The sequence below is a fragment of the Chlorocebus sabaeus genome, chromosome 3 (genome assembly GCF_047675955.1).
Source record: "Chlorocebus sabaeus isolate Y175 chromosome 3, mChlSab1.0.hap1, whole genome shotgun sequence".
NCBI lineage: Eukaryota > Metazoa > Chordata > Mammalia > Primates > Cercopithecidae > Chlorocebus > Chlorocebus sabaeus.
In genome coordinates, this window is record NC_132906.1 from 14,081,701 (window position 1) to 14,105,801 (window position 24,101).

The 24,101-nt window shown below is 35.7% G+C and overlaps 1 protein-coding gene across 4 annotated transcripts in view; it reads left to right on the top strand.

Moving 5' to 3' along the window:
* Positions 1 to 24,101, top strand: part of NBEA (neurobeachin) — a 731,202-nt gene that overhangs the window by 372,705 nt on the left and 334,396 nt on the right. For all 4 annotated transcript variants that reach the window (XM_073013351.1, XM_073013354.1, XM_073013348.1 and 1 more), the window contains 2 exons: positions 20,745 to 20,853; positions 23,761 to 23,927. In XM_073013351.1, coding sequence (XP_072869452.1) covers positions 20,745 to 20,853; positions 23,761 to 23,927 — 276 coding nt within the window. The remainder of the gene's footprint in view (positions 1 to 20,744; positions 20,854 to 23,760; positions 23,928 to 24,101) is intronic.

The window sequence follows — 24,101 nt, forward strand, 5'->3', positions numbered from 1 at the left end:
CAAGCTCCAAAATTATTTTTTTGGTTTCTCTTTATTCTCCCTACTTCTCACCCAATCAAAATGATAGTTCCCATAGTGAATTAATCCCTAGTTAGGTCTAGTTGTATTTTTATATAATTGTTCATATAATCAACTGACCCAAAGGCATGAATAATTGATAGATTTTATCCTTGAGGAAAGATTTCTATTTTAAGAGAATGACTTATCTTTTTTTTCTAATAGCTATACAGAGGGGGAAGTCTCTAGTGTCTTTATTTTTCCATCTTCTTCTACACAAATAGAAAGTCTCAAGATAGCCTGCTACATATACCATCACTATGCCTCAGTGTTCAGATATTTGTAGTTTTACAACCTATGAAAATGAGTAAATTGGGTCATGCATCAAACAAAGAGTTTGATTAGTAGCATAATTAGGATAATATGGCAGACTACAAATCTAGATTATGAATATGCAGAATTGATATGAATGCTCACCACAATGTGGTATGGAGCTTCATAACTAAATAGCAAGATCTGCCATCTCTTTTTGTCTCTCCTGAGGAGCATAAAGATGACCAATGTATCAATGTGTATCTTTCAGAAAAGGGAACTACCATTTTGAGGTACTTTTTAGTGACACCAGAAACTTCGTGACTTACTTTTGAGATTTTAGAGCCAGAGGAAATTACACTGAAGTATTAAATCTCCAATCCAAGTCTGTCTTCTTCACTAAATAAGTCAGGATCTTAAAATCTAGTCTTACAGTTTGGGCATACACTCTTTCCCCTAGTTTGTAGGAGACCTGAAGTAGTACACTCCCATTTTCTGATGACAAAAACTGAAATTAAGACGTAGGGAAAATTATTTGTCCAAAATTATAATGCTACTGAATAACAGAACATAGACACAAACTAGTTCTGCCTTTTGTTCTCTACATATGATGAAAAATGAATTTGTCTGACCTATCCTATTGCCTTTTCTATTGATGTATTTGTTTTTTTATCAAGTAATAGAAATTGTTTATATTTAAAATGCAGGATCTCACAGTCTGAGGTCAAAGACATGCATTTAAATTATAACAAACTGCATAAAATCAGTTACTTCCAAGAACATCGGAACCTGCTTGTTGACATCTATTCCATTTGGAATAGGATACTTTGTTCTGTTAACTGACTTTTTTTTTTTTTCTGGTATTCATGACAACTCTTATCTGTTATTAAACAGAAAAGAATAGAACTGGATAAACTATTTTATTTTTCTGTTTCCTATGAAAAACTTACATTAGAAAATGAAGATCACTTCATTCACTTTCTGTGTTGTATAGATACTCCAAGTAGGAAATGTTCTATAATAGCTATTCTTAAATTATCTGATGTTTTATTTACCTTGTTTTTTCCATGTTAAATGTACTGTACAGTTCTATAGCTTTAACAAAAATGACATTATCATTAAAATTCTATTTTTCTTAGCCTTCTTCCCATATAACATATTCATGCATTCATTCAGTCATTTATCCGTTTAGCTGTATACTATTGGTGAATTCATACTTCATGGCAGGTACCATGCAAATCATACTGGACACTGAGATAAATAGATTTTGTACTTCATTTACTGAATTTTACAGTTTTAGAAAGAAAAAGTTTACAGTTTTAAAAGAAAATAAAAGGAAAAAGCAAAGATAGTGTGATAAATAAATATCCAGAACATTTGAGAGATTGGGAGAAGTCTCTTAGCTCTATAGGGATGAGGGTGTGGCAGGGGTTATAAGAAGAAGAAATGGCATATATAAAGGCCCTGAAATAGCATGACTCATTAAAAGAAATACAAGGGTTGTTCAAGGATATAGAATAAGTATATTAAAGTGGCAGCAGAGAAGGTTGGAGAGGTAGACAGACATCTCTATATCATAATGTTTAACTGTTATATTGTATATTGGGAGTAGCCATTGGAAACTTTACCTTTGGATAACACCAATGGAAAAGTGAAAAATGTAGAAGTAGACAGACATCTCTATATCATAGTAAGTTTAATTATTATCTTGTAAATTATGGTTAGCCATTGGAGAAATTTAACTTTGGATAACACCAATGGAAAAGTGAAAAATATATTAGAAGGATGGAAGATTTGAGGGAGGCAGAAAATTATATGGTTGTTGTAATCCAAGTGAGAAAAGATTAAGATTTAAACAAAAGCATTATCACTGGAAAGAATTAATAAAGTATATTATGGAGGTAAAATTTACAAACCTTGGTGGTTCAGAATGTTCACATTCTACGTAGAGTACACTCATTGAGGCATCATGGGTCTTTAAAGTATTAGGACTCCTTCAGGGCCAGCCCTTCCCACTATAAATTAGTGCCCCAAGGGGAAGGAATTTCCTCAGGGAATATGACTAACGTAACATGCCTTTGGGATTTTAAACCTGCCACCAGAAATAAAGCAGAGAATCTAGCCTGGAACTATCAGACTAAGCCAAGATCCTTAAGAGAGGCTGATATGTTTCTAGTGGACTCTTCTTGTTATCACCAGAAACAAAAGCAAACCATCTGTAGATAAATACTTAATGACTAAATATGTGAAACTGAAGGGGAAAAAAAGAATTTAGATCTCAAAGGGCTGCAAAGGTTAGAATTGTGAAATAAAATAAAGCACAAAGTAGAATGAATAAAGAGACCATTAAAAATGAAGAAGAAAATTTGGAAAAAGAAAAACTTGTAGAATTTTTAAAATACAAATTAGAAAGAAGATGTTTATTGAGGATTCATCAGATTAGACAAAGATGGAGGTAATTAGTTAATTGGATTTTTAAAATTTTTTATTTTTGTGCATACATGGTAGATGTATTTATTTGTGGGGTATGAGATGTTTTGATACAAGTGTGCAATGCATAATAATCACATCATGGAAAATGGGGTATCCAGTGCCTCAGGCATTTATCCTTTATGTTACAAACAATACAATTATACTTTTAGTTATTTTTAAATATACAATTAAATTATTATAGACTGTAGTCACCTGGTTTTGCTATTCAATATTAGGTGTTATTCATTGTTTCTAATTAATTTTTTTTGTACCATTAACCACCCCTACCTTCTCTCCAATCCCCCAATACCTTTTCCAACCTCTTGTAACCATCTTTCTACTCTGTGTCTCTACGAATTCAATTGTTTTGATTTTTAGATTTCACAAATGAGTGAGGACATGCTATGTTTGTCTTTTTCTGTGCCTGGCCTATTTTACTTAACATAATGACTTGCATGCTATGTTTGTCTTTTTCTGTGCCTGGCCTATTTTACTTAACATAATGACTTTCAGTTACATCCATGTTGTTGCAAATGACAAGGTCTCATTCTTTTTTATGGCTGAATATTACTCCATCGTGTACAAGTACTGCATTTTCTTTATCAATTCATCTGTTGATGGACATTTAGGATGCTTCCAAATCTTGGCTACTGTTAATAGTGCTGCAACAGATATAGGAGTGTAGATACCTCTTCCATAGATCGATTTCCTTTCATTGGAGTTTATACCCAGCACTGTGATTACTAGATCAAATGGTAGATGTATTTTTACTTTTTTGAGGAACCTCCAAAGTGTTCTCCATACTGGGCTGTACTAATTTACATTCCCACAAACGGTGTATGAGGGTTCCTTTATCTCCATATCCTCGCCAGCATTTGGTATTGCTAAAGTTTAGATAAAAGCCATTTTAACTGGCGTGAGATGGCATCTCATTGTAGTTGTTTGTTTGTTTGTTTGTTTGTTTGTTTTGGGACAGAGTCTCACCAAGTCACCCAGGCCGGAGTGCAATGGCATGATCTCAGCTCACTGCAACCTCCAACTCCCAGGTTCAAGGAATTCTCCTGCCTCAGCCTCCCGAGTAGCTGGCATTACAGGCGCCCACCACCATGCCTGGCTAATTTTTCTTTTTTTTTTTTTTTCTTTTTTTTTTTGAGACGGAGTCTCGCTCTGTCGCCCAGGCTGGAGTGCAGTGGCTGGATCTCAGCTCACTGCAAGCTCCGCCTCCCGGGTTTACGCCATTCTCCTGCCTCAGCCTCCCGAGTGGCTGGGACTACAGGCGCCCACTACCTCGCCCGGCTAGGTTTTTTTTTTTTTTTTTTTTTTTTTTTGTATTTTTTTAGTAGAGACGGGGTTTCACCATGTTAGCCAGGATGATCTCGATCTCCTGACCTCGTGATCTGCCCGTCTCGGCCTCCCAAAGTGCTGGGATTACAGGCTTGAGCCACCGCGCCCGGCCTAATTTTTCTATTTTTAATAGAGATGGGGTTTTACCCTGTTGGCCAGGCTAGTCTCGAACTCCTGACCTCAGGTGATCCACCCACCTCGGCCTCCCAAAGTGCTGGGATTACAGGTGTGGGCCACCATGCCCAGCCTCATTGTAGTTTTGGTTTGCATTTCTCTGATGATCAGTGATGTTGAACACCTATTCATATGCCTGTTTGCCATTCGTATGTCTTCTTTTGAAAAATGTCTGTTCAAATTATTTGCCCATTTCTAATTGGATTATTAACTTTTTACCAATAGTGTTATTTGAGCTTCTTATATACTCTGATTATTAATCCCTTGTCAGATAGGTAGTTTGCAAATATTTTCTCCAGTTTATGGATTGTCTCTTCACTTTGTTGACTGTTTCCTTCGTTGTGAAGAAGTTATTTAACCTGACGTGATCCCATGTGTCCATGTTTGCTTTGGTTGCCTGTGCTTTTGGGGTACTGCTCAAGAAATCATTGGCCTGACCAGTATCCTGGAGATTTTCTCCAGTGTTTTCTTCTAGTAGTTTTATGGTTTGAGTTTATAGATTTAAATCTTTAATCCATTTTGATTTGATTTTTATATATGATGAGGGATTGGGGTCTAGTTTCATACTTCTGCATATGGATATTCAGTTTTCCCCACACCATATATTATTGTTGTTGTTGTTGTTTTGTGTTTTGAGCAGCAGCAAGATTTATTGCAAAGAGCAAAAGAACAAAGCTTCCACAGTGTGGAAGGGGACCTGAGCGGGTTGCCCTCCCACACCATTTATGAAAGAGACTATCTTTTCCCCAGTGTATGTTCTTTGGCACCTTTGTCAAAAATGAGTTCACTGTAGGTGTGTGGATTTGTTTCTGAGTTCTCTATTCTGTTTCATTGGTCTATGTGTCTGTTTTTATGCCAGTAACTTGCTGTTTTGGTTACTATAGCTCTGTGATATAATTTGAAGTCAGGAGATTTCTCCAGTTTTGTTATTTTTACTTAGGATAGCTTTGGCTATTCTGGGCCTTTGGTGATTCCATATAAATTTGAGCATTGTTTTTTTCTATTTCTGTGAAGAGTGTCATTGGTATTTTGATGGGGACTTCATTGAATCTGTAGATTGCTTCAGATAGTATGGTGATTTTAACACTGTTGGTTCTTCCAATCCAGGAACCTGGAATATCCTTCCATTTTTTGATGTTCACTTTGATTTGTTTCATCGATGTGTTATAAATTTCATTATGGAGATATTTCACTTCTTAGGTTAGATAGGTTAGGTGTATTTAATATATTTTTAACTTGCAGTATTTTTGACTTATGATGGGTTTATTAGGACACAACTTCATCATAAGTCAGGAAACATCTGTGTAGATTAATTGCACATATATTAATGGCAAATAGTGCGTTAACCAAAAGTTTGAGAGGAACAGCTTGGCAATGGGTACATAAGGGCTTTGAAAAGGTCTAACATATTTATGGAATTCTAAAAGGTCATTCACATGCCAGGGGCTATGTGCATCCTCTGGACAGACTTAAGAAGGCCTTAAGCTTTCACCTTCTGCTGGCCTTGCAACAATATGGAAACAGGAAGTGAATGCTAAGGTACACTTGAAACCTGCCTGGTTGATTATTGAAGGGCTGTCCCTATACAGAGTTCCTTAGGAAAATCTGGGAGGTTTTTTCTTTCCAGGAATTTAAGGAAATCTCTATTCAACTATTAGTTGACCACTAAGGTAATGAAATACAGACTTCAGTGACCACACATGACAAAGAATACAAACCATACAAAATTAGTTAAGAAAAATCACTCATCAGATAACAAAAACAACACCAACAAATCCTACGGAAGAGAGAGAATGAGATTTTAAGAGTTGCCATATTATAATACTCAGAACATCATTGGAAGGAGACAAATTAAAAAGTATGACCCACACACAGCAAAAAACCAAATTGATAGAAACTCTGCTTTGAGGATGCATTGACTAGAACTTTCTAAACACAGACATTAAATTTTTAAAATATGTTCCACTAGTCAAAGAGATGTGCTTATATACTACTGGTGGGGGTGTAAATCAGTTCAGCTATTGTGGAAAGTAGAGTGGCACTTCCTTAAAGAGCTTAAAACAGAATTACCATTTGACCCAGCAATCCCATTACTGGGTATATACCCAAAGGAATATAAATCGTTCTACCATTAAGACGCATGCATGCAAATGTTCATTGCAGCATTATTCACAATAGCAGAGACATGGAATCAACGTAAATGTCCATCAGTGGTAGACTGGGTTAAGAAAATATGGTACATATACACCAGTGAATATTATGAAGCCTTAAGAAAAAGAATGAAACCATGTCCTTTGCAACAACATGGATAGAGCTGGAGGCCATTATCCTAAGCAAATTAACACAGGAACAGAAAACCACTTAACTGCATATTATCTCTTATAAGTGGGAACTAAACAATGAGAACACATGATACTAGGAGGTAAATAACAGACCCTGGGACCTGCATGAGGGTAGAGGGTGGGATAAGGGAGAGGATCAGAAAATGTACCTATCGGCTGCTATGCTTTATTAGTATAGTGGGTGACAAAATTATCTATACACCAAACCCGTGTGACATGCAGTTTGCCCATGTAACAAATATGCCTGTGTACCCTTGAACCTAAAAGTTAAAAGAAATAACAAGGGAAAGAAAATGCTACACTAAAAAATATTTACTTAGAACAAAAGAAGGCAAGAAATGGAAGAAGAAATAAATAAGACATACAGAAAACAAATAGAAACATGGCAGAAGTCCTTTCTTATCGATAAATCGGTGATTGCACTAAATGTAAGTGAAATGAACTTTCCAAAAAAACACTGAGATTTGAAGAGTGGATTTTATAAAAAGGACTCAACTGTAAGCTGTCTACAGGAAACAGGTTAATAGACACAAATAGGTTGACAGAAAAATGATTTTAAAACATATTCCATACAAATAGAACTCAAAAGAAGGGATGGCGGTGGGGGCGGAGCAAGATGGCCGAATAGGAACAGCTCCAGTCTCCAACTCCCAGCGCGAGCAACACTGAAGACCGGTGATTTCTGCATTTTCAACTGAGGTACTGGGTTCATCTCACTAGGGAGTGCCGGACAATCGGTGCTGGTCAGCTGCTGCAGCCCGACCAGCCAGAGCTGAAGCAGGGCGAGGCATTGCCTCACCTGGGAAGCGCAAGGGGGAAGGGAATCCCTTTTCCTAGCCAGGGGAACTGAGACACACAACACCTGGAAAATCGGGTAACTCCCGCCCCAATACTGCGCTTTAAGGAATCGGACACACCAGGAGATTATATCCCGCACCTGGCCGGGAGGGTCCCACGCACACGGAGTGTCCCTCATTGCTAGCACAGCAGTCTGTGATCTACTGGCAAGGCAGCAGTGAGGCTGGGGGAGGGGCGCCCACCATTGCTGAGGCTTAAGTAGGTAAACAAAGCCTCTGGGAAGCTCGAACTGGGTGGAGCTCACAGCAGCTCAAGGAAACCTGCCTGTCTCTGTAGACTCCACCTCTGGGGACAGGGCACAGTAAACAATAACAAATGCAGCAGAAAGCTCTGCAGACGCAAACGACTCTGTCTGACAGCTTTGAAGAGAGCAGTGGATCTCCCAACACGGAGGTTGAGATCTGAGAAGGGACAGACTGCCTGCTCAAGTGGGTCCCTGACCCCTGAGTAGCCTAACTGGGAGACATCTCCCACCAGGGGCAGTCTGACACCCCACACCTCACAGGGTGGAGTACACCCCTGAGTTCCAAAGCAAGAATCAGACAGGTACACTCGCTGTTCAGCAATATTCTATCTTCTGCAGCCTCTGCTGCTGATACCCAGGCAAACAGGGTCTGGAGTGGACCTCAAGCAATCTCCAACAGACCTACAGCTGAGGGTCCTGACTGTTAGAAGGAAAACTATCAAACAGGAAGGACACCTACACCAAAACCCCATCAGTACATCACCATCATCAAAGACCAGAGGCAGATAAAACCACAAAGATGGGGAAAAAGCAGGGCAGAAAAGCTGGAAATTCAAAAAATAAGAGCACATCTCCCCCTGCAAAGGAGTGCAGCTCATCGCCAGCAACGGATCAAAGCTGGACGGAGAATGACTTTGACGAGATGAGAGAAGAAGGCTTCAGTCCATCAAACTTCTCAGAGCTAAAGGAGGAATTACGTACCCAGCGCAAAGAAACTAAAAATCTTGAAAAAAAAAGTGGAAGAATTGATGGCTAGAATAATTAATACAGAGAAGGTCATAAACGAAATGAAAGAGATGAAAACCATGACACGAGAAATACGTGACAAATGCACAAGCTTCAGTAACCGACTCGATCAACTGGAAGAAAGAGTATCAGCGATTGAGGATCAAATGAATGAAATGAAGCGAGAAGAGAAACCAAAAGAAAAAAGAGAAAGAAATGAACAAAGCCTGCAAGAAGCATGGGATTATGTAAAAAGACCAAATCTACATCTGATTGGGATACCTGAAAGTGAGGGGGAAAATGGAACCAAGCTGGAAAACACTCTTCAGGATATCATCCAGGAGAACTTCCCCAACCTAGTAGGGCAGGCCAACATTCAAATCCAGGAAATACAGAGAACGCCACAAAGATACTCCTCGAGAAGAGCAACTCCAAGACACATAATTGCCAGATTCACCAAAGTTGAAATGAAGGAAAAAATCTTAAGGGCAGCCAGAGAGAAAGGTCGGGTTACCCACAAAAGGAAGCCCATCAGACTAACAGCAGATCTCTCGGCAGAAACTCTACAAGCCAGAAGAGAGTGGGGGCCGATATTCAACATTCTTAAAGAAAAGAATTTTAAACCCAGAATTTCATATCCAGCCAAACTAAGTTTCATAAGTGAAGGAGAAATAAAATCCTTTACAGATAAGCAAATGCTTAGAGATTTTGTCACCACTAGGCCTGCCTTACAAGAGATCCTGAAGGATGCACTAAACATGGAAAGGAACAACTGGTACCAGCCATGGCAAAAACATGCCAAAATGTAAAGACCATCAATGCTAGGAAGAAACTGCATCAACTAACGAGCAAAATAACCAGTTAATATCATAATGGCAGGATCAAGTTCACACATAACAATATTAACCTTAAATGTAAATGGACTAAATGCTCCAATTAAAAGACACAGACTGGCAAACTGGATAAAGAGTCAAGACCCATCAGTCTGCTGTATTCAGGAGACCCATCTCACATGCAGAGACATACAGAGGCTCAAAATAAAGGGATTGAGGAAGATTTACCAAGCAAATGGAGAACAAAAAAAAGCAGGGGTAACAATACTAGTCTCTGATAAAACAGACTTTAAACCATCAAAGATCAAAAGAGACAAAGAAGGCCATTACATAATGGTAAAGGGATCAATTCAACAGGAAGAGCTAACTATCCTAAATATATATGCACCCAATACAGGAGCACCCAATTCATAAAGGAAGTCCTTAGAGACTTACAAAGAGACTTAGACTCCCATACAATAATAATGGGAGACCCCAGCACTCCACTGTCAACGTTAGACAGATCAACGAGACAGAAAGTTAACAAGGATATCCAGGAATTGAACTCATATCTGCAGCAAGCAGACCTAATAGACATCTATAGAACTCTCCACCCCAAATCAACAGAATATACATTCTTCTCAGCACCACATTGCACTTACTCCAAAATTGACCACATAATTGGAAGTAAAGCACTCCTCGGCAAATGTACAAGAACAGAAATTATAACAAACTGTCTCTCAGACCACAGTGCAATCAAACTAGAACTCAGGACTAAGAAACTCAATCAAAACCGCTCAACTACATGGAAACTGAACATCCTGCTCCTGAATGACTACTGGGTACATAACGAAATGAAGGCAGAAATAAAGATGTTCTTTGAAACCAATGAGAACAAAGATACAACATACCAGAATCTCTGGGACACATTTAAAGCAGGGTGTAGAGGGAAATTTATAGCACTAAATGCCCACAAGAGAAAGCAGGAAAGATCTAAAATTGACACTCTAACATCGCAGTTAAATGAACTAGAGAAGCAAGAGCAAACACATTCGAAAGCTAGTAGAAGGCAAGAAATAACTAAGATCAGAGCAGAACTGAAGGAGATAGACACACAAAAAACCCTCCAAAAAATCAATGAATCCAGGAGTTGGTTTTTTGAAAAGATCAACAAAATTGACAGGCCACTAGCAAGACTAATAAAGAAGAAAAGAGAGAAGAATCAAATTGATGCAATAAAAAATGAGAAAGGGGATATCACCACCGACCCCACAGAAATACAAACTACCATCAGAGAATACTATAAACACCTCTAGGCAAATAAACTGGAAAATCTAGAAGAAATGGATAATTTCCTGGACACTTATACTCTTCCAAGGCTAAACCAGAAAGAAGTTGAATCCCTGAATAGACCAATAGCAGGCTCTGAAATTGAGGCAATAATTAATAGCCTACCAACCAAAAAAAGTCCAGGACCAGATGGATTCACAGCCGAATTCTACCAGAGGTACAAGGAGGAGCTGGTACCATTCCTTCTGAAACTATTCCAAACAATAGAAAAAGAGGGAATGCTCCCTAACTCATTTTATGAGGCCAACATCATCCTGATACCAAAGCCTGGCAGAGACACAACAAAAAAAGAGAATTTTAGACCAATATCCCTGATGAACATCGATGCAAAAATCCTCAATAAAATACTGGCAAACCGGATTCAGCAACACATCAAAAAGCTTATCCACTATGATCAAGTGGGCTTCATCCCTGGGATGCAAGGCTGGGTCAACATTCGCAAATCAATAAACATAATCCAGCATATAAACAGAACCAAAGACAAGAACCACATGATTATCTCAATAGATGCAGAAAAGGCTTTTGACAAAATTCAACAGCCCTTCATGCTAAAAATGCTCAATAAATTCGGTATTGATGGAACGTACCTCAAAATAATAAGAGCTATTTATGACAAACCCACAGCCAATATCATACTGAATGGGCAAAAACTGGAAAAATTCCCTTTGAAAACTGGCACAAGACAGGGATGCCCTCTCTCACCACTCCTATTCAACATAGTGTTGGAAGTTCTGGCTAGGGCAATCAGGCAAGAGAAAGAAATCAAGGGGATTCAGTTAGGAAAAGAAGAAGTCAAATTGTCCCTGTTTGCAGATGACATGATTGTATATTTAGAAAACCCCATTGTCTCAGCCCAAAATCTCCTTAAGCTGATAAGCAACTTCAGCAAAGTCTCAGGATACAAAATTAATGTGCAAAAATCACAAGCATTCTTATACACCAGTAACAGACAAACAGAGAGCCAAATTATGAATGGACTTCCATTCACAATTGCTTCAAAGAGAATAAAATACCTAGGAATTCAACTTACAAGGGATGTAAAGGACCTCTTCAAGGAGAACTACAAACCACTGCTCAGTGAAATAAAAGAGGACACAAACAAATGGAAGAACATACCATGCTCATGGATAGGAAGAATCAATATTGTGAAAATGGCCATACTGCCCAAGGTTATTTATAGATTCAATGCCATCCCCATCAAGCTACCAATGAGTTTCTTCACAGAATTGGAAAAAACTGCTTTAAAGTTCATATGGAACCAAAAAAGAGCCCGCATCTCCAAGACAATCCTAAGTCAAAAGAATAAAGCTGGAGGCATCACGCTACCTGACTTCAAACTATACTACAAGGCTACAGTAACCGAAACAGCATGGTACTGGTACCAAAACAGAGATATAGACCAATGGAACAGAACAGAGTCCTCAGAAATAATACCACACATCTACAGTCATCTGATCTTTGACTAACCTGAGAGAAACAAGAAATGGGGAAAGGATTCCCTATTTAATAAATGGTGCTGGGAAAATTGGCTAGCCATAAGTAGAAAGCTGAAACTGGATCCTTTCCTTACTCCTTATACGAAAATTAATTCAAGATGGATTAGAGACTTAAATGTTAGACCTAATACCATAAAAATCCTAGAGGAAAACCTAGGTAGTACCATTCAGGACATAGGCATGGGCAAAGACTTCATGTCTAAAACACCAAAAGCAACGGCAGCAAAAGCCAAAATTGACAAATGGGATCTCATTAAACTAAAGAGCTTCTGCACAGCAAAAGAAACTACCATCAGAGTGAACAGGCAACCTACAGAATGGGAGAAAATTTTCGCAATCTACTCATCTGACAAAGGGCTAATATCCAGAACCTACAAAGAACTCAAACAAATTTACAAGAAAAAAACAAACAACCCCATCAAAAAGTGGGCAAAGGATATGAACAAACATTTCTCAAAGGACTTACACTTCTTAATTCCAAAACTTAATACAGAGCTACAGTGATGAAAACAGTGTGGTACTAAATCAAGGTAGTCTTACAGACAAATTTAATAGAATTGAGAGTCCACAAAGAAACCCATTTACTTATGGTCAATTTATTTTCAACAAGGTTGCCAAAACTTTTCAGAATGACTGTCCTTACCATTATTGAAAGGACAGTCATTTCAACAATCGTGCTGGAACAACTGGATATCAACAGGTCAAAGAATAAATCTAATCTCCAACCTCACACCCTATGAAAAAATTAATTCAAAATTCATGAAAGACCCAAATGTGAGAACTATAACTATTAGAAGGAAACATAGTTAAAAATCTTCATGACCTTGAATTACACAATGGTTTTCATAGATATGACACCAAAAGGACAAGCAAAAAAAAAGTAAATTGATAGTCATCAAAATTTAAAACTTGTGTGTGTCAAAAGGCATTCATTTACAAGATATTGAAAATACAACAGCAGAATTGAAATCAGTGTTTGCAAATCAAAAAGAGTCTAATCTCCAGAATATAAAAGTAATCCTTACAACTCAATAATAAAAAGACAAATGGCCCAATTTAAAAATGAGTAGGATATAAGTAGACATTTCTCCAAAGAAGATATACAGATGGCCAATGAGCACATGAAAAGATTCTCAGAAATACAAATCAAAACTGCAGTAAGATACCACTTCATACTCACTAGAATGGCTATAATGTTTAAAACAGACAGTTACAAGTGTTGGCCAGGATTCACAGAAATTGGAACCCTCACACTTTGTTGGTGAGAATGTAAAGTAGTACAGCCACTGTGGAAAACAGTTTGGCTGTTACTCAACAAGTTAAACATAGAGTTACCATATGACCCAGCAGTTTCATCTGTAGTTACATCGTCAAGAAAATTGAAAACATATGTTCACAAAAAAACTATTCATAATAGCATAATTCCTAATTGCCTGTAAGTGGAAACAACCCAAATGTTTATCAACTGGTGATCTGGTAAACAAACTATGAAATATGCTTAAAACAAAATATTGTTCACCAATAAAAAGGAATAAGGTACTGATACTTGACAAGGATGAACCTGGAAAATATTATGCTACCTGAAAGAAGCTAGACACATATTGTATGATTCCATTTAAATGAAATGTCTAGAATAGGAAAATCCATAGAAACAGAATGTAGAATAGTACTTACCAGAAGAAAGGAGAAAGAGGAAATTGAGACTAACTACTAATACGTATGAGGATTTTTGCAGAATGATAAAAAGGATCTAGATTCACATAGTTCATGGTTGCACAAGATAGTGAGTATACTAAAAACCACTAAAGTGTACATTTTTAAATGGCGAGGATTTTGTTATGTGAAATATATCTCAATTTTAAAAATACTCTTTAAAAATTAGCATGAAATGAACATTTAGAGATAACCATAATTTTAGATAGTTTATCCCTGAGAGCACAGCAACTAAGAAACTTACAATGTATGCATGTCAGGATAAAATAAGAAAATCTCATAATGACAAAACTGTACAAGGATAAAAGTATGCAAATTAATTGGTAAATGTGTGTACATCTACATAGAAATTGTCTTTATAAAGGGCAATGATATGTAATATGTGAGTTTGAACTCAACAATACTGGGCAATAGCTTGTAAGTTAGAAGGGATTATTACATAATATTGTTGTAGAAGCAGCTTATGATATTATTTAACTTCATACTTTTTTAAGTTAACTATACCTGGTAAAAGCCCAAGCATAGCAATGAAAAGAATAGAATAAATACATTTCCAATCAATAGGGAGTAAAAAAGATGGAATCAAAACTAAATTTTCTATCACCAACCCCTCCTTACCCCAATAAGAAGCATTAAAAAACTGGAACCAATGGAAGATTTTTAAAGTATTGGGCTAGAATTAAATACACTATATATCAATAAGCACAATAAATATAAAAGGACTATGATTTCCAGTTAAAAACCAAATTTCTCAGATAGGATTAAAACTCCAGGTGAGTTCCATTTACTTAAGGCATACCCAAAGCCAGAAGAATGTTGAAGGTAAAAAGTTAGAAAAATATATACTGAGCACTAATCAAAAAACTAAGCTGACATAGCTATATTGATATTTTAAAAAATATTTCAAGGCAAAAATTGTTAGTGAAGAACTAACTCATATGGTTAAGAAAAGTTGAATTTTCTTAAGATGCTACCATCCTAAATTCATGTATTTCAAATAAATAACCTCAAAATGTGTAAAGCAAAAAGTGATGAAACATCAGGGAGAAAATGACAAATCTGCCATCTTTGTGGAAGATTTCAACTCTCCTATCTCAGTTATCAAAATATCCAGCAGACAAAAAAATTCAGTGACTATATACAGGATTTGAATAACATAATTAGCATTTGATCTTATTGATATATAGAACTTTACACCCAATCATAGAGAGTACATATTATTCTCAAGCAAACATGTAACATGTGTAAAATCTGATCACATGATTCAGGGGTCCCCAATCCCTGGGCCACAGACTAGTACCAACCAGTCCTTAGCCTGTTAGGAACCAGGCAGCACAGTAGCAGATGAATGACTAGCAAGCGAGCCAAGCTTCATCTATATTTATAGCCTCTCCCCATTGCTGGCATCACCGCCTGAGCTCCACCTCCTGTCAGTTCAGTGGCAGCATTAGATTCTCATAGGAGCATGGACCCTATTGTGAACTGTGCATGCAAGGGATATAGGTTGCATGCTCCTTATGAGAATCTAATGGCTGATAATCTGTCACCATCTCCCATCACCCCAGAGGGGAACATCTAGTCACAGGAAAACAAGCTCAGGGCTCCCACGGATTCTACATTATGGTGAGTTGTATAATTATTTCATTATGTATTACAATGTATTAAAAATAGGAATAAAGTACACAATAAATGTAATATGCTTGAATCATCTTGAAACCATCCATTTCCATGCACTTTGGCCCGCGGAAAAATTGTCTTCCACGAAACTAGTCCCTGGTGCCGAAAAGGTTGGGAACTGCTGACATAGTTAGATCACAACACAAGTCTTATCAGATTTTAAGAATTAGTGTTATAAATACCATGATATCTGACCAGTGTAAATTTAAATTTGAAGGCGAGAACAAAAAATTACATTAAAATATTCTCATTACTGCTGAAGAATTTTGAACATTTAAATAACTTATATTTCAAAGAAACATAAGTATTTAGACTAAACAATAATAGATATACTAAATACAACAACTTGTAGAATGTAAGGAAAATGAAACTTGAAGATAAATCTATTTGCATAAAAGCTTATTACTTGAGAGAAAAGCCTAAAATTAATGAACTAAATCTCTAACTGCAAAAAAAAAAAAAAAAAAAAAAAAAATCCAAGTTAGGAAAATAACAGAACCCCTTCACAAAGTAGAAGAAAGCTGATAATAATGAAGTCTAACAGAAATCAGTGAAATAGAAAAATAAGATACAGTGGAGAAGATTAACAAAGATAAATGTTTATTCATTAATAATAAATGAACAAACTTCTAAGATTAAGAACAAAATAAAACAACACAAATAGTGAACACACAGAATGTAAAGGAGACAGAATTATAGCCCAAACTAATTAGAAAAGAAAATGAGACTGCTATCAAAACATTATACCATTAAAATTACAAATTTAAATGAAATGAGCAATTTCCTAGAAAATATACAACTTCCTATAACTGAATAAGAAGAAACAAAACCCTCAATAGTTCTTTAAGTATGAAAGGAAGTTAATCAGTAAAATTTCTTCCTGTAGAGAAAAATCTAAGCCCAAATAGTTTACAGGATAGTCTACCAAATGTTCAAGTAAAACACTGTTCCAAACTTACACAGACTCCTAGAGATCAGAGACAGGGAATAATCCAGAGTGTTCATTGAGGCCTGTGTAATCTTAAGTATAAGAACAAACAAGATGTGTGGGAGAAAGGAAAATCACATGCCCGTCTCCCTTATGAATATAAATCTGTAAGTTCTAATTGAAATAATAGCAGAACTCAATTCAACTGTGTATAAAAAGGTAACATGTATATGTGGGGCAGACTGGAAGAAGGTGATGAGGGAAATTTATCCCATGAATGCAGGAGTTGTTCATCATTTTAAAAATTTCTAAAAATGTCATTCATTTATCACATTAAAAGTGAAAACCTTTATGATCATCTTAGTAGGTGCAGACATCTAGTAAAGGTCAGTAACATTCATGATTAGAAAGAATACTCTTAGCAAATTAGGAATAGAAGAGAATTTTGAACTATTTTAATTTAAAAAACAGTATGTATAGAAAACCTGCAGCTTTATTTATGAAACTCATAAACAAGCAATCTGAACAACATATTGCTTTGGCATATATACATATTTGAGATAAAATAATTTGTTAAGGAAACAGGAGACTGATAAACACCAAGTGCAGCCGGGTGGTTTATTTATTTATTTACATATACTATTTTTTTAAGTAAGTGAGCTTAGGATAGTAAAGACATTCGTGTAGCCTCTTAAAACCTGAGTTAAAAACAATTTGACTGTCAAAAAGAAATACAGATTTTATCCTCCGTCAAAATTCATTTTGTTACTTTCCTTAGCAGCCTAGATGTAAGACTGAGGAAGGAGACCAGTGTGTTAACCCAGTGTTACGTATCTTTAACTCCAATGCAGCAGGTAGATCAGGAGTTAAGTGAAGGTGTTGGCAAGAGTGGTTGAAACATGGAATTGTGAGATCCCAGATGGATGCAAAAGGAAGTGAATTTTTAAGCAGAAGAGGAAAGAGAGCAGCAAGGATAGGAGATCATGATCTGAGAGTAGACTTAAAGCATGAAGATTTGTGAAATGAAGCTACATATGGCCATTGGATTTATTTGCTGAAGTGAGGGAGATTTGAAGATCTTTCAAGTTAACTGGTCAAAGAATTGTGCGCTGCTGTGATCAGTGTTTTCCATGTGGGTAATGGGGTCATTCAGAATGGTGGCAAGAGTCATAGAAAGATACTTTCTCCTCTTGTAAATAAAACAGCATAGATCAGTTGGCAGAACTCATAAGTGCCCAAGATAGGGGAACAGACTTTGGAAAACTGATACAATTTCTTTGGTGTGTCTGAGGACAGGAGTCTTTTGTTACAAAGCCTCCACCCCCACCGCCATGCCTCTTTGCTTTGCTAATCCACTGCTTTGCTCCTGGGAATGATATGTATTAACCAGCCAGACCATGTGCCCTTCCCTTCCTGCTGTCTCCTGTTAATCTATTTAAGTTTTGTGATCTGCACTAATTGGCACATATTAGATTTCTTCCTGGCTTTCTTCAGCCTTCAGCATGCACTAGACAAAGCCATTGAACGGAATATTCTAATATCACATCTCTTCTCTCTTTTGAAGCCTCTCTACAAAATGTAGGTTGATAATATGATCAAAAATTAATAATTAAAGTTTACATGATTTTCTTTTTGAGCTTATTTTAATTTTCCATTTCCCTCAGTGATTAAGACTGTATGCCCTCCAACATCATTTACAGAGGAGTTTTTATCTTTTTTCCTAAGTATCGTCATGCCTAACAGATTTCCATAACCTTTGTATTCTTTTAATAATTGGTGTTGTGGTTAACTTTTAGATGGAAAACTAGACAACTTTCCCATTAGAATGTGCCTATGTCCCCCTCAAGAGATTGGAGAGATTACTGCTCCATGCTTCTAGGAAATATCTGCACCTATCCTGCTGCTATGTAAGATTTTACTGGTGCTGCTGTCATACTGTCAGAACCATTCCCACTGGTCCTAGAGTGACAGAGTAGTTATTTAACCTAAATCTCATCAAGGAGTGGGTAAATCTATGTCCGAGCAGACATGGATTTTAGACAGATTTCTACTGAGAACTATCGTGAATTCAGTGTTGCTCAGTATTTACATTACTACCCTAAAATAAAGGAACCATTCACCTGTCGGTTTTTATGGAAGATGCCACAAAGATATTGCAAGTAATTTGGTGGAAAGATGAAAACTTCATGTTTTGTAATTCAACCTTGATATTAGAAAGAACAAATAAATCCAATATAGTCACGCTTACCTCAAAGACATATGTAGGCTTTAAAAATTATATTTAAACAATAAATTAGAAATATCAGAATATATAATGATATTTTGTTTCTTCTGCTTATATTTATGTGTCAGTAAAGAAGAAAGTTTGCCACAGTTAGACATGATATAGTGAAGAATATAGAAGGAATTACTAGGACTCAGTATTTAGTAAGTACAGAAATTAAAACAAAGTTAAATCTATTCCCATCTGATTTATATTTATGAAAACTTGAGCAAAAAAAGTTGATATATTTCATTAATGAGCAGGGAAAATAAGTAATGCTGTTATTGAAATAGTACTTCTGATTAAAATCCCCAGAAAGAAAAACTGTACAATGAAGGAATATGAGGATTAGAATGAAATTTAAAAAGGACATAGATAAAGGAACTGAAACTACTTCTTAAGCTTCCCCTTTAAGGAAAGCCCGGAAAGACTTGAGGGTAGCTTTTTAAATATTATTTTTGTGTGTGTGTGTGTGTGTGTTTTAACATACAGTAATTACTTTTTGCCAAAAAAAAAATTGAGGAAGACTAAAAAAGGTCAAATCATTGTTTTTAATTGACACAGTGAAAAACAAAATGATATTAATTGTTATAATCAATATTATCTTCCCCTCCTCTTCCTCCTCTTCCTCCTCCTCCATCTCCTCCATCATCATCATCATCATGTGGCTTAAACCAGTAATCAGTTTTTTTCTTTCTCATGATTCTCATTGCCTGGGCTCAGCTAAGCAGTTCTCTCTAGCTCCATGTGGAGCTGTCTGGGTCTGCAGTGTCCTGAATGTGACTTACTTTGGGCTGAGACCTCATCTAGGCCTGAGAGCCCGAGCACCTCTGTGCTCTTCAACGTGCTCCATGTCATGTAGGCTTCTCTCAGTGGAGCAACAGAGTCCAGAAGAGAGTTCAAAAAATATCAAAAGCTGCCTGGCATCTTAGTCCTAGCCTCAGGAGTCGCATAGCATCACTTCTGCTGTATTCTGTGGCTCACAGGAAGTCACGGGGCAAGCCCAGATCAACAAGGAGTAGCAAAAGTCTCCATTTTTTAATGACAAAGTCACACGGCAAAAGAGAGCATGTGGGATGAGAAATGTTGTTGCAGCCATCTTTGGAAGTAATCTCTGCCACGTGTTACAAAAGAAGTTAGAAGAAGCTCCCTGTGTGTACATGTGAAAAGATATCCAAGATACATTGCTATGTGAGAAAAGCTGGGTAAAAAACAGACTGTATAACGTACTACTAATTATCAGTGTTAGGAAGTGAGGGAAAAGAATATATTTGTATTTTATTTGTATATTTTAGAAGTCTCTGAAACACACCCAGGCATAACAGTGGGTATCTGTTGAGGTTGAAAATTTGGCGACTAGAGGTCATAGTGAGAGGCTTTTCACTGTAAATGTTACTACACATTTTAAAACTAATTCGAATCTTCTCAAAAAGTAACTTCTGTAGTTAAAAAATTCGGTTCTATGGTTGAACTTTAACTGTAGTTCCATATTAGAATTTGGAATCTCAGCATTTAAAAGAATTTAGATGTCATTTAGTCCTATCATTCTGCATTATTTAAAGTAAGAATCTACATGGTTTATCTGAAATTCAAATTTAACTGGGTATCCTATATTTTTAAAAATTTTATTAAGGTACAATGTAAAAAAAAAAAATAAAGTAAGAATCTATTGATTTCCTAAAGTGTGGTCATTGAACTTATCTGTGAAAAATTACCTCTAAGATAGTGAGTTCTGTTGCATAACCATTTTAAAACACTCCAACCAGAATTTTTTATTTTTAAGTAACCTATCTTAACTGAATTAACTGAGTTGCTGATTCACAAGACATACTATTCAACAGAGGAATTGATACAACAGTTTTATGACATCTTTCTATATTTCACATTTTATTGAATCATAATTTAAAATATATTAATTTTATATCTAGCTTTATCTAAAACATATATATTTGAAATATTGCAATCTGATTATTGAAAAAAATTGGACTAACCAAAGCTATTAAGAATAATATTTCTAAAGGTATTTTTCTTTTTAGATTACTGTGCCATGCTATGAAGGACCATATAGTTCGTGTTGCAAATGAAGCTGAGTTTATTTTGAACAGACAGAGAGCCGAAGATGTACATAAACATGCAGAGTTTGAGGTAAGGTTTTGGGAGTACACTAAATTCTGCATTTCTGTTATAAGCCAAAAATCACCTATCTGTGACCTTACATAAGAATGTTTTTTAAAAGGAAAATTTCACTGAAGGCATTTCTGTTCCTGTTTTTTAAAAGCTTTAGTAAATGTCAAACACAGAGTACTAATTTATTTTCACCCCATTTACAGCATGAAAACATTCCTTCTGCCCTGTATGTGCCTAACCATTTGGTAGACTGAAGTTATTCTAACCTACTCAAGAGTAAATGCAAAAAATAATTTATAATGCAACAATTTTAGTTATTTTAAGCTAGCAGATATTTACACACCAATAGGTCGATATGAGTATATGATACAGTTATATGAATAAACTCATATAACATTCAAAAAAACCTTTCAATTTCTATGTTTTATGTATAACAGTTATTAATTATTTCAGTTTATTCCATTTACAAGACAAAATAGGTTCCAGAAATATTTATGCGCCCTGGTGTTTGGCTTACGTTGGGCTTGAAAGTAATAAATGACCCACCAATTTATTCTCCTGATACAACAGGCTAACAAGTATGGTGTAGCTAGAAATCAGAGCCCACAATTCTAGTTTTGATGAGGTTTTTATCTCAGTAAAGCAGCTCTGTGAGTCATACACGTTGGTAGACTGTGTCTAGTGATCTCTGACCTAGCTAGCTGAAAAGCATGAGACAGGAAAATAGCCGCTGTTGCTTTCAAACACACGACCTCTGCTTCATTCTGTCAGAAGAGGCACGAGACAAGCAGGCACTTGTCTTGTGAAATTGCAACAACCATATTCTGGAAAAGATACCAGATATTTTAAACTTCAATAAAAGTATAGTGATCTTTAAGTGTCTATCAAAGTGAAGTTTCGTAGTAGTAAATAAGATTTGGAATCTCAACTGAATTCCCTGCAGGATCAGTTTTGAGTCTCTGTACTTCCACTAAGAAAATCAAGATATTTTGTGGGGATATAAGCAGATCAATATTTGTTATGTGGAAACATTTAAAGTAGATTTTCAAGTGGTTGGATATTAGTTATGGGCTTTAACACATGTTTAACCAAGGTGACATTAGGCCAAGGGCAGTTTCTCAACCGTTTTTGTTGTTGTTATTGATTCCCTAAGGAGTCCTTTTAGACATTTTGCCTAATTGGCCAGTCATCCCAAAGAAATTTTATAATACCACCCATAGGCTGCGCGTCTGTTTTTGTACTTACGTACATTTGTGCTTTATGTACTGAAATAACAATATTTGTATCCCCCACGCAACACACACCAATTTTTCACTCTTAGGAATGAGATTACCCTCATTGTGGGTCAACTCCCAAGGTGATAAGAGGTTTCCGAGGAGACATGAAGACTTAGTGTTTTTTAGATTTTATATACATAAAATATAATATTAATGTAAATCTAATTTTGATTGTATGCCAATGTTATTTGATGATTGTACCTTATTTTTTTAACCTGAATGTTTCTATCTCTTCTTTTTGGGTTAGAGCTGTTGATGTGTGTGCGTGGTTTACACAAAGATATCCCTTTTAAATTGTAAAAGATTTTACAAGTCAGGACATTTTGCTAGAACTTTTTGAGGAATTTTTCTATCCCACATATCAGCCTATAATTAGGAAGAAAAGTATATTTGATTTTAGATGGGTACTTCACAGTTAAGTTTTTTTAGTTAGCTACTGTAATTGTTAAGGAAGAAAAATGAAAATTTAATTTTACTCTCCAGTGAACTAATGAAATATTAAGCTCATTACTGAGGCAGATCATTGTACTAATTGGTGATTCCCTGTACAAAAAGATAAATTGGAAAATGAATTAATCCTTCTTAGATTACTGTAGGGTTATTTCTCCAGAAGAGATTACTTGTGGTAGTAGTGTATATCAATAGATAATGGGAGGAATATGTTCAGGTGCCTTCCATGAAATAGATTTTTGCATAGTAATGATGAATGTGAACTAGTTCTATTTATTTTATCAGATATATGAGACTTTTTTCTTCCTAGTTATATTACTTGTATTACAAGTTTATTAATGTTAAAAGTTATAGTCACACTACTCTGCGTTTATTGTAGTTTTCTTTATAAAAACTACAATAAAAAGAACCAAATTTACAATTAAAGAAATGTTCCTCTTCATATTTACATAAAATATTTTTAATACAAAAAATGATCCATTGATCAACAGTGTTGCTAACAAATGTAAGAATGAATACACGTCAGATAGCTGACATGATAACTGATAATTATGGGAAAAGGGAGGTAAGAATAAGGTAGTAGTTCTCATGAAACTGTTTGAACATATTACATTTTAAGAATGTGGAGAGATCATAGAAAAAATCTAGTCTCAGCTCCTCATTTACAAATATGAAACTGAGTAAATTAAAATATATGGACTTTGTGTATTTTGTGAATTAAAATCCAGGTCTACTGAATTCCTAAATGACTACCTTTTCTTCTATATCACATTACCATTCATGAAATGGAAAACTATAAATTAAGTGACAGATTTTTGATTCATATGTAATTATCAGCAACATGCCTCTTATTTTAAGTGAGATATACTGTATTGGCTTGATAAACAAGTAGGTTTACATTTATAGTAAATATTTGTGCTTCTAAAATACATAAAAATTAGATTCTCAGAATTAGAAGAAACCAGAAGTCTTTAATTACTTCAATATTATTCAAATTATTTTACATATACTTTAGAAAGAGCACTTTTTATATTTGAAAGGTGACAATATTTATTCTTTAGAACAAAATATCAAAAGATTGCATTATTTGAGTTTTTAAAAATTGAATTCCTGTTACCCTTTAACTTAGATGTATATATCATCCTAACTTATACACAGTAAAAATTTATTATTGTGCATCGTTTGTATTTCTTTATAGTCACAGTGTGCCCAGTATGCTGCTGATAGAAGAGAGGAAGAAAAGATGTGTGACCATCTGATCAGTGCTGCGAAACATCGAGACCACGTAACAGCAAATCAGCTGAAACAGAAGATTCTCAATATTCTCACAAATAAACATGGTGCTTGGGGAGCAGTTTCTCATAGGTGAGTTGTAATAAATTAGAGTAAATAACAATTCATAGGTTAATTATAATAGTTGGTAATAAAAAATGGCTACAAATTTAAAAGTCATTTAAAAATATACTTTAAAATATAAAAAAATTAATTGAAATTTTTCCTGAAATCTTTAATAATTCTTCATCAGAAGAGTTTAAGGGA